At 47.4% G+C, this 16,204-nt stretch overlaps 1 protein-coding gene and 1 non-coding gene across 2 annotated transcripts; one reads left to right on the top strand and one right to left on the bottom strand.

The window, feature by feature from the left end:
• Window positions 1-259: 259 nt before the first annotated feature.
• Window positions 260-341, bottom strand: TRNAS-UGA. The gene has a single exon. It is a non-coding gene; the product is annotated as a tRNA-Ser (tRNA).
• Window positions 342-10,527: 10,186 nt separating this feature from the next.
• LOC120664245 lies at window positions 10,528-11,440 on the top strand. Its single transcript, XM_039943366.1, has one exon. It carries the CDS (start codon window positions 10,662-10,664, stop codon window positions 11,313-11,315), a length of 654 nt encoding a protein of 217 aa, XP_039799300.1. The 5' UTR covers window positions 10,528-10,661; the 3' UTR covers window positions 11,316-11,440.
• Window positions 11,441-16,204: the final 4,764 nt, after the last annotated feature.

Here is a 16,204-nt window from a genome sequence, read left to right as displayed (position 1 = left end):
CGACGGCGACGCCCACGAAGAGCGTGGCCACCGTCATCTGCCAGTGTGCTCCGAGAGGAAGAGCAGGGCCGGCGGAGGCTAGCGATGGTCTTTCTGACGGCTGCGACTCTCTCCGGCGGGGCACGGGATTGATCGAGTGGCGCAGAGGAGCCGACCGCCGGCGTCCCGGCAGAGCTTCGCCCGCGCGCCATGTCCGCCGCATGCCGTTCGCTCCCGCGAAGCCCACCAAACCGAAGGAAAAAAAAAAGATAAAAGGAAACGTCGACAGCAGGGTTCGAACCTGCGCGGGCGAAGCCCAACAGATTTCAAGTCTGTCTCCTTAACCACTCGGACATATCGACTCTTCTGCTGGATTTAGTGCTTTAAAATTGATATAAATCATTTTTTATCTTTGCAGAAAACATAATGGCCACTATCAGACAAGCACAAATACAGAAATTTACTTTTACTTGAACTTTGCAGGAAAGGTGTTTCGAATCTACCCAGAAATTGTGATATCTAGTATTCTTTGTGCGTGCGGCTTTTAGCTTCTCAAAGCTTGGGAGTTGTTTTCCTGTCTAAAGACAAAATATAAAACATAGCTTTACAGCCAAAAAGAAATTAAAGCAGGCTGTAAAGTTTCTACTAATTTTCCAAGCATGCAAAATTTCAGAAAATTGTGTCTCCTATGCTGCTTCCTCTGGCAAAAGATTTTTTTTCAAATTCTCAAAGAGTTAGTAATCCAGTAATCAAAGTTGCCTATAAATTAAAGTAAACCACTTTCTTTTTAACACTCACAGCCTACCTATCCTGCTCGAACTTTCCTTGTCAACCCAACCCACTGTTCCACTGTTTGCTGCCTTGTTTTTAATCAGGCCCTCCTAGCTTTTCGCGTGTGCTCGAGATTTCAAGCAAGAAAGTAAAGTACAGCGGGGACAATACGCTGCGGATTGTACAAAGTGGCACTGGCTCAGCAGGTGCGAGTGGTGTGGGCTGTGGAACAGGGAAGGAACGGGCGAATGCTACGCGAAACAATCCAAGGACGCACGACTTATTGGCGTTATTATCGTCAGGGGCGTTCACGTCGGCGTCGTTGCTTTGCGATTCATGAAGTGAGGTTAAGTACTGACTTATTGGTTGATATGTTTACTTAAAATTAGATAATTTTATTCAAGACAAAATTAAAGTATTTGAATATTTTTGAACCACCATCATTGAAAATTGCGAGGAAGAACTACGTACCTCATCACAAGTTATAAAAGAGAGATAATGAGATCATCACATGACACATGTTTTCTTTTAAAACCGGGCTTATATCTCATAGATGTATCCGGTGGATTACAACCGAACACCTACAGAGACATCCTTGAAAGAAAGGAAAATTACATTCAAACCCTTGCAAGTTTCTCCCTTGTCGCAGGTGACCAGATCAATCGCATTGAAGCCGCCGCCCTCCCGACGAAGAAGCTTCAAAGATTGAAAACGGCACACGTTATTGAAGTGATTGTACAAAATGTTTCAGCTATCACCACGGTCTACCGTCACTGTTTGACTGCCACTAAAATTATTTTTTTGGAAAAAAAATTAGATATTATATTCCCTTTTTGATATTGTAGCATTTTTTTACGGTAACACCGGGGGGGGGGGGGGAGGCGATGAGTCCCCACCTGAATGAGCTTTCATTGATGCCGGGTGATCCGGTGATGAAAGGGTTTGTGCGCGACGCACATACGGGCAGGCAGAGCTGCAGGAGTGTACAAAGAGAGAGCAAGAGCTAGGTGGTGTATATTACATAGTAAACAAGCTACTCCAGTAGTCGGCATCACGCTGTTGTGATGCAGGTAGGCGACAACGCCAGGTCTTTGCAGCAGATCGGCATTCAAGCAGTAGATGTTGCAGGCTCGGAGGTTTGGCGCGGAAGACGACTCCATGTCGGTGAAGCCAGAGCTGCCAGCAGCAGAGAAGGAACATCGTGGGCAGCGATTCGGCCGGAGCCCCAGCCTGTGTGTGCACAGTTCAGAGCTGCGTGACCGGCAGTATAAGAGCTGGATCCCAACCGATATGAGCCCAGAAGCTTTTGGAGAAGGAGCATCCAGAGATCAGGTGGTCGGCGGACTCTGGTGAATTGTGCCTGACCTCACAGGTGTCCGAGTCCAGGACGTGTTTCTGCCGCAGGTTCGCTTTGCACTGAATTCGGTCTTGGAGGAGGAGCCAAGCGAAGAACCTGACCTTTGGTGGAGCATGGTTCTGCCAGACAAAGCCATAGTAGTCGCAGGAGGAGCCGGTGGCAATGGCGTGGCGGTAGATCATGGCAGTGATGAGCTTACGGTCCACCGTTTGCAGCCGGCACTCCCGTTCATCAGAACCAGGGAGTGGAGACCAAGAGCCCAGGATGTTGCGGACTGAGCAGAGTTCAGCCTGCGCCTGCCTTGTAAGCCTAGGGACGAGGAAGTTTTCAAGGCCCCTGCTCGCTGTGGCTTGGACGCTGGCGCCATGGTGCGCAACATGGCTGTACAGAGCAGGGAATGCAGAGCAAAGAGGTTGGTCCCCGATCCAACGATCTTCGCAGAAGGATGTGGAAGCGCCGTCCTTCACAGAGACGCGGGTCAGCTGGCGGTAAGCAGGCAGGAGGGAGCGCAGCGCGTCCCAGTGAGCGCCTTCGACATCCCCGCGCAGAGTGTGCACATCAACGTGCTGGCGTGCCCACGTCGCCCAGGAGGATCCAGCGTGCTGGTGAAGACGGTGTAGGAGCTTCAACAGAAGGCAGGCGTTCTGGACGGAGATCTGCCGCACTCCCAGCCCCCCCTCTTGTTTGGAGAGGCAGGCCTTGTCCCAGGCAACTAAGCATTGAGCACCATTGACAGTGTCTTGGCCAGACCACAGGAAGGCACGTCTTCTCTTGTCGAGAGCATCCACCGTCCTAGCAGGGAGGAAAAGGGCCGACATCAAGTGAGCAGCCATCCCATCCAGAACCGAGTTGAGGAGCACCAGACGACCGGCATGGTTGAGCATGAGGGCTTTCCAACCAGAGAGCTGCCTATCCACCTTGGCGATCAGGGGGGGTGAAGGCTGCCAAATTGAGCTTGGTGTTCGACAGAGGGAGCCCCAAGTAGACCTGGGGGAACTCGGCCCGTTGGCATTGCAGAACTTTCAGAAGTCAACGCACGTTGGCCTCCGGCACATGCATGTATATTTTTGCATTTCGTACAATTTGTTGCATACAATGCAATGCAACACATGCAATGTGCCAGTGTTGGTGGGCCGCCGCCGATAGCTTGGCAGCTGTTTGGTGGGCCGCTGGTGCGCGCACGGACGCTGGTGAGATCCGTAGATCCAGGTGCACGTACGCGGGCGCTGTCGGCTCGGCTGCAACGAAATTCACAAGGGTTGTTGCTCCGATCCACGCCGTTCCGTTGGAGAAACTTTGCTTGCAGATCGATCCCACTACTACAGAATAGGCCTTTGTTCCGAGCCATTTGTCTCGGCAGCATTTGGGCCCGGGACAATAGGTGGCTTTTGTCCCGGGTCCAACGGCTAGCCGGGCCAGCGGGGGACAGGGGCCTTTTGTCCCGGTTGGAGATTGTAACACCCCTGTGTTAATCGTCCTGCTAAACACGAGTTAATTTGCTAATCGCGGACTCGAGTTCGTCGTTAGCGTTAATCGGGTTCGCATAGTAATACTTGTTTTAGCCGTGTTCGATCTCGTTTTTGTCCTTGATCTGAGCTCCAAATCAACTTGCGCCCAAAACGAAAGTTGTAGATCTTTCCTTCCTCTACAACTTTTATTTTGGCTAAATTTCAAGTTCCTATATGAAAAGTGGAGTTTCAACTGGTCAAACTCGGGCAAAAATCATTTAAACGAGTGAACAGAGGAACCCCTGCTCGGCACTGTGACGCCCCCGATGCCCATACCGCTGCTGGTCGCCGGCGAGCGCGTACACGCGTCGTCCATCCCGGCGATCCTCGTCGTCCGAGCGCTGCTCTTCGCCTCGCTAGACCGAGAGGCTTCCAGTGCAATCCATTCCGTTCCCCTTCCTCGCACCGCAGCGGAGCTGTGCAACCCTAGCACCGCCGCTCGCCGCGCCGGCGTTCGCGCCGACCATCCATCGTCACCATGCCCCGATTCCTCGCGCTCTGAGCTGCGCGACCTCGCCCCGAAGCTCCTCCATCCCTCCACGAGCGCGGCCGTGCCCTACCCCGGCCGAAGTCAAGCCCCAGACGCCGTCCGCCATTGCTGTCTTCGTCAAGCTCCGCCCCGAGCTCCGCCCCGAGCTCCGCTACTCCCGTAGACGACCCCCTTCCGGCCTTCCTTCGCGCAAAACGAATCCCCGGTGAGCTTCCCCGCAACCTGCTCTCGCTCCCCGACCCTCTCCTCACCCGAATCGGCGTCGCCGCCGTCGAATCGAAGCCGCGCCGCCGCGGAACGCGCCGCCGCCTCCGCGCGCACGCCGCCGGACCTCCCTGGGCGCCGCCCCTCGCCGCTGCCGCGCGCCCTAGGGCCGCCTAGCCTCCCCGGAGCTCACGCCGCCCGCCCCCGCCGCCGGCCGGCCCGGGCCAGGCCGGAACGCCGCGCGCCGCCGCATGCACCGCCGCATCCCGCCGCCGCACGCCGCGGGCAGAGCCTGCGCGGCTCAGGGCCGCGCCCCCGCGCGCGCTGACGCCCTGGCCGCGCTGGAGCTTGCTCCGCCCCGCAGTGCCGCCGCCTAGCCTTGCCCTGGCTGCCACCACCGCGCCACCACCGCGCCGCGCCGCCCCTGTCTCGGCGCCGCCGCGGGCCGCCGCGCGCCCCCTCCTCTGCGCCTCTCCGTGGGCCGCCGGCCGCCTTGTACCCCCGGCCGCCCCGGGCCGCGGCTCGGCCCAGCCGCGCCGCTGGCCGGCCACCGCCGGCGGGGCCGCCGCGGGCTGCTCTGGCCAGAGCGCGCCGGTCTTGGCCGCGCGGGCGAAGCAGGGGAGTGGGGGGGAGCAGCTGGGCCGGCGCCCACTGCCATGTGGGGCCCGGCTGTCAGCCCCCCCTCTCTTTTATGTTTTTCTTTCAATTATTCCGGCTGAGAAATTCATAATTGCGTAGAAATTCACAAAAAAATGAGAAAAATGCCAAATAAATTTTGTTAGGTTTCTAAAATCATGATCTTTAGAAGAAAAATACTTAAGCACACATTTTACCACTCTTGCCCTGCTGAAAATCCGGTTTGTGTTAAACCTAGTTTATTTATTACCGGTTATTCTAGGGCTCTAAAATTTATGAAAAATTCGCAGTGGATTACTCCTTACATGTGTAATCCACTGTAAAAATTTCAGGTGCTAGTGATGTACACTTTTGGGTAGATCTATTTATGTTCAATTTACCTTGCTAGGGTTATTTAAATGCTTTGTTAGTAGTTGTTTTCGAAGGAAACACTTCAGGCTAATTTGAGTTGATCTTTTCATCGCTTTAAGCGCTCATGCATTGCACTGAGTTCTAATTTGTTGCATGACATATTTTATTCGTGTAGACGCCACGAACGACGCTGTCCACGAGCTAGTTGCTGAGCCGGTCCAGGAGCCACGAGCAGGAGCGCAGCAGGAGGACGCCGTTGAGCACGCCCCCGGAGACCTAGTTAACCCCGCTGACCTGCAAGGCAAGCCCCGGAGCATAACCTTATTTTAATTTATTCAATGTTTATTTAAGTATTGTGCATTTATGTTCTAGGAGTTGAATGGAACCATAGTATGCATGTTTCCCTAGGTACCGTGGGCATGTACTAGTATGCAGGTGTCGATAGAAATGCTTTGCTAAATAGGAAATCGGTAGAAGTCGAGTGATTACTGTCACTCGCGAGTTTAGGATCTTGATCCCTTAGCTTTGGCTTGAAATGAATTGTTGAGTAAAGAGAAATGGAGACCGGGCGGAAATGAGTTGGTTTTGGTATGGAATGGATGGAAAGTAAGCTCCGCCTGTATCGATTGAGGACCGTACCGTTGTTGGCAGTGCTGACTGAGTTTGAACAGTACTAACCACATGCCGGGAGTAGGAGGTAGTCGAAACCGGTAAGCTAATTACCTGATTTGCAACGATACTTTGAATCGCGACCTGCTACTCTGGGAGTGGGATGATGGCGGGTGTTGGAGTGTATGTCACCTCCTAGTTCTCTGGGAGTTCGCTGTGAGGTACCCTTCACCCGGGTTTTGGCAGGCGTGATTCAGACGTCGGGGTGATGATGGGAACAGTTGACGTGTGTGGCCCGACGGGGTTTACGCGTGTCGTGTGAGTTAGGTCCACCTTGTAAGGTTAAATCGGATCGATTCGCCGTCTCTCTCGGTTAAGAGAACCTTGGTCACTTTGTCACATCGTAGTAAGAAAGTGGAATGAAAACGGAATGGAAAAGACTGGTTGGAAGTTACTAAAAGATAATATGTTCCACCATGTGTGCTTTAGATGAATAGGCGAACTTAGTTAATGCTTGATATACTAAATGGAGCTAAAATATTGAAAGTAAGGATTCACTTCTAGCAGCCTTTCAGCAAAAGAACCCCAGAGCCAAAAAGCTTTGCATGTCTAGGTAATGGGCTAAGTATACCCAGACTCGGGTAAGCCTTGTTGAGTATTAGTATACTCAGGGTTGTTGTTGTAACCCTTCTGAGCAGGTTGTGTCCCTGCGGACTTCGAGGAGATCTGTGCGTCCTGGATTGGACAGCCGCTTCCTCCAGGTTGGACCGTCGAGTGGGCCCGTCTTCCCCGTGAAGATTGGGCAGGTTGGCGTCACATCGGTGGGCAGGATGTGGAGCTCACCTTTTATCGTCGTCATAGTTATCGTATTGTATTTCGAACTCAGTTTTAAACTTCTGCTGTGCGTTTGAACTCTGTTGTTTGTATTTAAGACTTTTATGTAAAACCTGGTGTTGTAAATTAATTTGAAGATTTCTGTATGCTGGTAACACCTGTGCTCGTCTTCGTACGGGTCTAAGTGCAATTGTGATCCTGGAGTACAGTAGTTTAATCGGGATTTTACCCGATAGCCTGTCAGGTTACACCGTTTTAAGTGCACGGTAACTTGATTAAGTAATAAGATGATGGTTAGTGCATTTAAGCCGGTTTAATTTGAACGGTGCTGCTACAGAGACACCAACCGGGACAAAAGGGGGGTCTTTTGTCCCGGTTGGTGGATCCAACCGGGACAAAAGGCCCGCGTACCCTTTTTGTCCCGGTTGGAACCACCAACCGGGACAAAAGGCCTCCCTTTTGTCCCGGTTGGTGTCTCCAACCGGGACAAAAGGCCTTGGCCCCCTTATCCCCTTCCCTCTCCCCCCGCCAGCCATTCAGCTCATTTGTTTCTTGCTGTTCTCGGCTCGGGAAAGAGGTGTTCTTGCTCATTTCTTCACCACATTTGTGAAGATCTTTGATTCCCCGTCCATCCATCGGCGCTAAATGTTTGGGGCTTGTTTTTCTCTTATTCCTTGGCTTGTATAGCTCATTTCATACTTTAGAAATAGAGAAAATGTGTAGCTAGCTCATTTCTTGGACATTTAGCTAGATTGCATATGTAGGTGTGATTTTTTTTAGATTTAGATGAGTATGTGGATAGTAGAAATTTTTAGAATGAGTGTAGACACTTCATGTGATGTACTTGTATACATGACCATATTGTGGATAATTGATTTTTGTATTCATGGATGAATTAATGAAATGAGTATATTAGAATTTTTGTATTATGAATGGATTATTTTGACACTCTAGTGATGTATTTATTCAGGCTCACATTGAAACCATCTAGAAGCTAAAAAATTTTTATTTCGAAACAAGTATACGTCGTTAATCTCCATCCAACGGTGATGGCACTACCTTTCGGGAATACACGATGCGCTATAAGCACGTCGCAAATCGGTTGGTCGCATCACCAGCACTTCCGATTGATAAGAAGACAGCATTTGACGCAGTCAGCATGGCCGTTGTTGTACTGAGAGCATGTGGGCGCTGGCAGTACCATTTATCCCGATTGGTATTACCAACCGGGACAAAAGGTCCTCTTTTGTCCCGGTTGCCAGACCCGGGACAAAAAGACACCCTCTTTTGTCCCGAACTGGCGTTCTCAGTTGGGAAACCGGGACAACAGGAGTTTCCCAACCGGGACACATCAATGTTTTTTTAGTAGTGTCCGTGGCACTGGCCGAGCGTGTCGTTCGTTTCGCGTCAACTTTGCTTGGACAGCGGGAGCTCGAGCGTTTCCGGCTGCAGGAACACCGGGGCAAATGTTCCGAACCTTGTCAGAAATCTAGCCAGCCAATCAAATACCTCTCGTATAGTCGTATTCCTAAGAAAAAATCCAAATTACACTCTTAAATTATCGCAGAAGTCGGATTTTCAACATTTAACTATAAAACCAGATAACATGGGTTCCAACTATCAAAACCAGACAAATTTAGACATTAAGGTGATTTCCAAGGTGCTTTTATATTTATAAAAAAGTTCTAATTAGTTAAAAAAATCAAATCTAGTTTATTTTAAATAAGAAAAATATGAAACTTTTACCAATTTTTTTCTCAAAATGTGACATATCTATTATTGCTCTATTTGAAACTTAGTTATTCAAAAATAATAGATATAACTACAAGCACCATTATATATCATAAAATCAAAAATATCTAAATTATTTAAATGTTTCATAAAAATAGATAGGTTACATTTTTAGAAAAAGATAGGTTACATTTTTAGAAAATTTTGATACCCCCTTCGTATTTTTTATCTAGAATGAATTACTTATGATATTTTAGTTTAAATTTGAATATTTTTAGTTCTAACAAAATACAAAACTAGAAATCACCTCGAGTCCAAAATTGAACGGTTTTGATAGTTGGATGATCTATGTTATCCGATTTTATAGTTAAATGTTGAAAATCGAACTATCGCATCCCTATTCCTAATAACTTGCAACGGCATCGATCATCTGCAAAAAATTGAAGAAAAAAAATTGCCACGGCACGTGAAGTCTAGCGTCGATATAGTATATAAACTGTGAAATTCAATTGGCCGTGTTGCTGTGTGTGTGTGTGTAACGATAAACACGTCGGTATATATATTACGCGCGATGTCACGCGGCTAACGAGAAGTTAAGGAAGCGGCGGTAGGCCTACTGTCGGGTCGTTTTCAGGTGGCGGCCGGCAAGATAACCATCACCGTATCACCGATCATTGAAATTATTTGAAAACCATATCGAGAGGAACACGCAGGGTGCTTAGCAGTGCATGGTGATTGTGAGGCGCCAGCAATTTACCAAATTGTTGTCCTACCCCTTGCTTAATTTCGTGGCCAAATTGGCCACAAATATGTGTGACCTCACTTAAAACAAATCGACCTCACATAACTGGGTACCTTGGACCCCAACACATAACCTTTTACTGGTACTTTTCTGTTAAACATAATAATAAAGAGAAACATTTTCGCATATTAAAGTTTAGTTTCAAACATAATGACCTTTTAGGCTTTTTTCCAAGTCAAACCATTTTAAGCTTTGACTATAGATAATAAAAAGATCATAAAGATTCATACTATAAAAATAATATTAGTTTATTCATAATGAAATCAACTATTGTAATATGTAATTTTTTCTATTTAGGCCTTGTTTAGTTGCAAAATTCAAAATTCCAAAATTATGACATCAAAAGAGAATCTTACATGCAGAGTAAATTTAGATGAAATAAAAAATGAATTGCATAGTTTGTTATATTTTGATGAAAATATTTATCTTTGATCAAATCTAAAAATTGTTATATTTTGATGCAGAGGTATATTTTTTTGTGACCGGGTCAGAGGGAGGACCTCTTGGAGGAGGCAAACGTGCACACAGACACCAAAACTGCGAAGAAAAAAATATATTTTCTTTGCTGTTGACCGTGCATGGGCATCCAGAAAGTAAATTTTGCTTTTTAGTCTTTGGTATATGTTTAAAACAGGTACATACTCCTATCTTGCATGGGAATATTGTATATTTTTTAAAAATAATAATACTCAATCGGCCGTTGAATCTATGTGCTGAAGGAACGGCATCACCAACTAAATGGACTTAGAGTTACATGACGAAATGGACAGAAAAAATTTTAATGTCTAAAATGCCATGGCCGTGTAGGACTTTGCACTTTTCAACTACTATTTAGACAATGGCAGTAAATTAAACGGCGTGACACGAACCATTACGTACACGGTCTGACAGGAACAGGTTCAAGCTTTGTTTACTTCAGCCGCTAGCCGGTCAAGTTGACAAACCAGAGAGATAATATCTCAGTTCTCCTTTGGTAGGAAGAAAAAAAAACAGAGGGGCAATCTCAGTTACATTTTTCTACCACACGATTGCATATGTGTGCTTACACCAGCAAAGCCACAATCTGTGCCTCACGCTCTTATCATCTTCAGACAATACCCTTGGATTATGTCCACTAACCATGCCGTGTCACGTGCTTGTTGGTCGTCGGCCAAAGTCAGCTTCAGGAGAGAGAGAGAAGGCCTCCTTCTTGTCCAGTGCAAAATTGCAAACAGGTGACCCATGGATATATAAAAATCACCTGCTATAGTTGCCACACCCCTTCTCAATCTTTTTTTGAAGAACCCACACCTTCTCAATCTCAAGCGGCACCTACTTCTCTCTCTCTCTCCCTCTCTCTCTCTCTCTCTCTCTGTAGGAGCAGAGGGTGTCAGTCAGTGTACAGAGGGCATGTACGCCATGGCAAGCGCCGGCGGCAAGGACGAGCCGGGCCTGTTCGTGAAGCAGGGGAGCAAGCTCCACTCCAAGATGCTCTCCAAGGAGGCGGCGGCGCAGCTCGCCGTGCCGTCGTTCCGGGTGTACTACTCCGTGGCCTCGGCGGGCGCGGTGCCGTTCCTGTGGGAGTCGCAGCCGGGCACGCCCAAGAACGACTCGCCCTCCGCGGCCGCGCTCCCGCCGCTCACCCCGCCGCCGTCCTACTACGCCGCGGGCCGGGGCGGCGCTGGCGGCCGGTCCAGGAAGCGCCGGCCGGGGCTCATCGGCGCCATCCTCCCCAGGATCGCCCTCCTCCGGAGGCCCGGCCGGACGGCGCCGTGCTCTTCCTGGTCCTCCTCCTCCTGGTCGTCGTCGAGCTCGAACACGTCGTCGATGTCGCCCGTGTTCACCGTGCAGTCGTCGCCAGCCGCGGGGGGTTCCCGCGGCCACCGCCGCGCGTTCTCGGCCGGCGGCGTCGAGGACGCGGAGGCCGCGCCACGGTGCTTCTGGACAGACCGCGACTGCTGCGAGAAGGGGGTGGTCAAGGGGTGCGGCGTCGCGGTGGCCGTCAGGAACGCGCTCGCCACGGTCGTCGGCGGCAAGCCCCGCCGCGGAGCCACCGCAGCATAGAGAGAGAGAGGCTTCATAATATGGCTAAAGTTGAGGGTGTGCTTTGCATTTTGCTGCAGCATGTGGGCCTACTGTATGTGATTTGTAGTACTCCCTCCGTTCCAAATTATAAGTCATTTCAAGAATTTTGGAAGTCAAACAATCTCAAAGTTTGACCAAAATTATAGAGAGAAACACAAAGATCTATGACATCAAATAGGTATACTATGAAAATATAGCTAACAATGAATCTAATGATACTTAATTGGTATCATAAATATTATTATCTTGTTATATAAATTTGGTCAAACTTGAAAAACTTTGACTCTTCAAGATTTTTGGAATGATTTATAATTTGGAACGGAGGGAGTAGTAACTTAACGTGCCATGCCAAAATTATTCGTGCATGATATGAAACATATAGCAGTATGTACGTCGTGTATTCGTATCTGTGTGTATGAAACATTGAAACCGTATATATATACGTGTATACGGTCCTGTGTAGTCTAGTCCTGCAAATATGTGTGCTTGTTCCAAAGTTGTTAAGTGTATCACTGCAGAAACGGTAGTGATAAGTGTGTTAGATCTAAAAGAAAGATGGTACTGAATACCGTCTTTGAATATCCCTTCTCAGTATCATGGAAAAATAGAAGTTATATATTTTGAGAATTTTCTTTCGGTTCATTGCACAAGTGTAATTTGCCTGAAAAGAGTAGTTCTGAAATTTGTAGGCGTCATCTGAGATTTGGATTGTTTCCCCAAATAACCATTTATTCATATTTTATTTTTTGAACGAACATTGATTTATGTTTTAGATATCTTGATACATCAGCTATTTGAAATTATCCCATTTGGAGCTATAAAACCAAAATTTTACTAATGTTATCCACCCCGTATGAAAAAGTAATCTAGTAGCACAGCAAACACGAACTGCCTAACACTTTCGGACAAATGACCTCCCTGAATTTCGTTTGGATCATCCCAGCTAGCTTGTCCTAAGTAGTAATTTCTTATTAGCTAGTAGTTGTAGATAGTTTATGGGACCCAATGGAGTCAGCCATTAATGAAGCTTAAGAGAAGATTAAGCACAAATCTAGGGGTTGAACCCCTATCTTGCCCCCCTCATGATTCATGATTCATATCTCTGTCATAAAACTGCTTACAATTGTTTTTCTCCAACTTGCACCAATTTGAAATGCAATATACTAATATTTAGTAACATGGAGTTCTGAACTTGGATGAAATATTTTAAGGGTTGCACACAGTGTGATATTCTTGAGAGGCCACGCATGGATTTGCACCCTAGGACGTTGTCCTTGACTCTTGATTGATCACCATTAATTACTGACTGGCTCGAACCTTGTTTAATCATCTCTTCTAGCTAGCAGAAAAATAAAAGGATCAAAATCTTGTTTACCCAGTCCAAGAAACCTGGATGGTGCTACCAAGAAGAAGACAATGGTGGTTAAGTTGTGATGTTCTTTTGAAATTTTCAACTCAGAAAAAGAGAAGAAACCATCATGTACTCTTGTTCAGGCCTTGGGGTGATGTGGATGATGTGGATTGTGGACAATGAATTTCAACATAATTTATTATATCTGCATATCATGGATGCATGAAAGTTGCTGCATCTAGTGTCTATCTAGACAGTTATGGTTTAAGTAATGGATAAACTTCATCCATTTGACCTTCATCAGATTCAAGTTTTGAAGGACCGAAGCCGGCGACTAGAGAGGGGCGAATGGAAGTCGATCAAAATTTCTTCCGAAATTCAAATCGTCGGCCTATATCCCGAAAATCACCCAAGCCCTCAAGCGTTCTGGCCAAAGTTTGGAATAGCTATTGAAAAGCTAACCCAACACAAAAGGCCTCGAACGAGCGAGCGAAACCACGAAGCAAATCGGAAGCAAATCGGAAAAACAGCAGAACTGATCTGCCTGGACCGGTCTGACCGGTGCACTGGACCGGTTTGACCGGTCAAGTCTGTTCAAAATCCAGCAGACCGGTCTGACCGGTCTTGCCTACCGGTCTGACCGGTGGCACCCAGAAAACCCCCCGAACACTTGGATTCAAACGATGAATCTCAACCAAACGACCACAAAAATAGATGAAACTTGGGGGATAGCTTCGCCCCTACCCCGTGAACATATCCCCAAAAGATCTCGTCCTAAAGATCAACGAATTCGAATTCAAGAAATCGAATTCAAACACGCCAGTGATTCCAGATGGGTTAGGACAGGGTTAGAAGCACGGGAATCACAGAAAAGAACTCGTGGACTCCTCGCAATCAAGTGCACCAAAAACGAAATCGAAATTTCATCAAACAAGGCACAAAACGAGGAGATGGATTGATTCAAACCGCCCAGAGGGCACGAGGAGGTTAGGGCCTCATTTCCCAATCAAATCCACAAGAGTTCTCACACAAACAACATTCAAATCTATCCTAAAGAGATGAACAGGGAGAGAGGAACACAGGGGCGGCGGCCTGGGGAAACAGAGAATTCACGGACATAATACAAAAGCCGCACTTGACCTAACACAAGTGAAGGGGTATTTATACCCGCGGGATCAGTCAGACCGGTATGCTGGACTGGTCAGACCGGTTGGTTAGACCGGTCAGACCGGTGCCAGGGACCGGTCAGACCGGTTGGCCTGCAGCACCCCATGTACACGATCTCATCCGACGGCCGAGGTTCTTTCTTCGAAACGAAGTCTTCTCCGCGATGCCGCCGTTTTGATGAAGATCCAGTCCGCGGTTTTGGAGGATCCGCGAAACCCGGTTAGGTGGCCGGTTTTGAGAAAACCGTCAAAACCTCACGCGCGGGAAGATTCCCGCCTCCACGCCGTGACCCTAGACGCCATTCCCGCCTCGGCCTTCTGACGGCCCTAGACGCCGCCCGACGCCCGTCACCTCCTCACCCGCAGCGAGGCCCTAGACGCCGTCGACGCCTGTCGCCTCCGTCAGTCCCGAGACCGACGCCCGTGCCTCCACGACTTGGCGTCTTCAAGCGCCGTCCGCCTCCTTGGTTTTGTGGCGCAAACCAAGAAACCCGCCTTCCGTCGCCGCTTGCGCTCTCGATCCAGGAGTGGACGCCACAGCTGCCGCCTGGTCCGAGCTCCGGTCCCGGCTGCCCTTCACCGTCGTCCACCGCACGGTCCATCGGCCACAGCACCTCCACGGTAGCTCCCCGTCGACACTTGACGCCCGTGTACCTGCAAACCAAAGACCAAGCGCACAATCACACTGCACGGTTGACAATTCACTCATCACAAACAGGATAGAGTACTCAACATTCCTCAAGTTTATCCATGCAGTCACTGTCCGATGACACTGGAATGACCCCTTATCAAAATGACTCACTTGATACCCGCAAAAAAGAAATGACTCGCCTGATATTATCATAAAATTTTTTCACCACTCATTCCTTATGTGCTGAGAATCATAGGACATGAGTTCAGTTACAAGATGTACTACTAATGTACTAGCAATTCAATCATCTTGCAGAACTGAATTCCCACATTGCCTTGTTCATCCCTTGGGGAGAAGGGATAGGTGCTCTTTGCCAAACTTCCTGCCCAGAATGAGGTGATCAGTAAAGGCAAGGGCATCAGGGCCACTGGCTAGCCAGCTACCAGTCTGACTGGGGGCTCCATCCCTGCTGCTGCAGCACATTGCCATGGATGGCCATTGCCCATTGGCCATTGATGCATAGGCTTGGCTTGCCCCATATGAGGGGCACCAGGTAGTTGAAGCACTCACAGCAGGGAAGAAGACACTGGAGTTATTGCACTTGCAGGACCACCTCAGCTCATCAAGTGCTGATGAAAAAAAATACAGTATACAGGTGGAGTGATGGACCCATGTTTCACTCGCTCCGTGTGGGGATATGTTTCGGGGAAGATGAATTCAGCTGGCTGCCAATGCTGTTTTAGGTAAATGACTAGGTTTAATCGGTTGCAAGCAAGCATCATGTTCTTGATTTGTAACCAACACTGGAGTAATCAGGTGTAGGCAGTGCTGCATAAATTGAGCTTTTTTTTTGCTGATTAAAGTGGTCACTCGAGACTGATGTGCTAGTGCACAAAAATTAGGTGGAATTTCATAGATTGATGCACATATATGACGGTTGATTGATGTGCTAGGAATTGCACATTTAGAGCTTACTAAGACAGATCAGTGCTGCCTTATGTGATACGCAACGTTGTAGATACCCTTCAAATCATAATTTGATTATCCTTCTGATTGAGGACAGACATCATGTAGGTCATTGCAGTTAGGGATTGCTGTAGAATGATTAGTAGTACTAACCTCTCAACCTGTGCTCCCGCACGGGCTAATTAGAATTATATAAAAATAAGGCTTATAGCTAATAATTGTAATTATCTATCTAACACCCTCTTTCATCTACCAAATATTCTAACACATACTTAAATTAAGTATTTATTATTATTTAGTTGATATAGATTTCATTTTGCATCACTCCTCCATGTATGTTCGATATATATTTAATTGAAACATTTGTTTGTGAATTGGTAGTTTTATCTCTTCCATCATATATGAATACATGGTCGCACATATCGTGGGTAGATTTTTTATATAAATAATAACATAAATAATATATTAATAATAATAGAAATAGTAATGTATAATTCTATATTGGTGCAATTTAATATTTTGTTAAAGATTCGGATTTAAGGATTACTTTAACTTTTAATAATGACATAGTTGGATAATCTATCTGCAACTATAGGCAGTTATTTGTATTATTTTTATAATAGCATAGGTGTGTAATTTACACGAAGATTAGGGGTTACTTTAGATTTTTTATAATGACGGAGGTGAGTAACTTAGATACATATTTAGGGTGTTATTTTAGTCTATTTTCATAATGGGAAAAGATAACAGATCC

The sequence above is a fragment of the Panicum virgatum genome, chromosome 3N (genome assembly GCF_016808335.1).
Source record: "Panicum virgatum strain AP13 chromosome 3N, P.virgatum_v5, whole genome shotgun sequence".
NCBI classification, from domain to species: domain Eukaryota; kingdom Viridiplantae; phylum Streptophyta; class Magnoliopsida; order Poales; family Poaceae; genus Panicum; species Panicum virgatum.
Note: the sequence above shows the minus strand (reverse complement) of the source record. Positions and strands in the feature narration are given on the sequence as shown.

What these genes read in the sequence shown, in the direction of transcription:
- LOC120664245 (XM_039943366.1), top strand. Translation starts at nt 10,662, where the DNA reads ATGTACGCCATGGCAAGCGCCGGCGGCAAGGACGAGCCGGGCCTGTTC.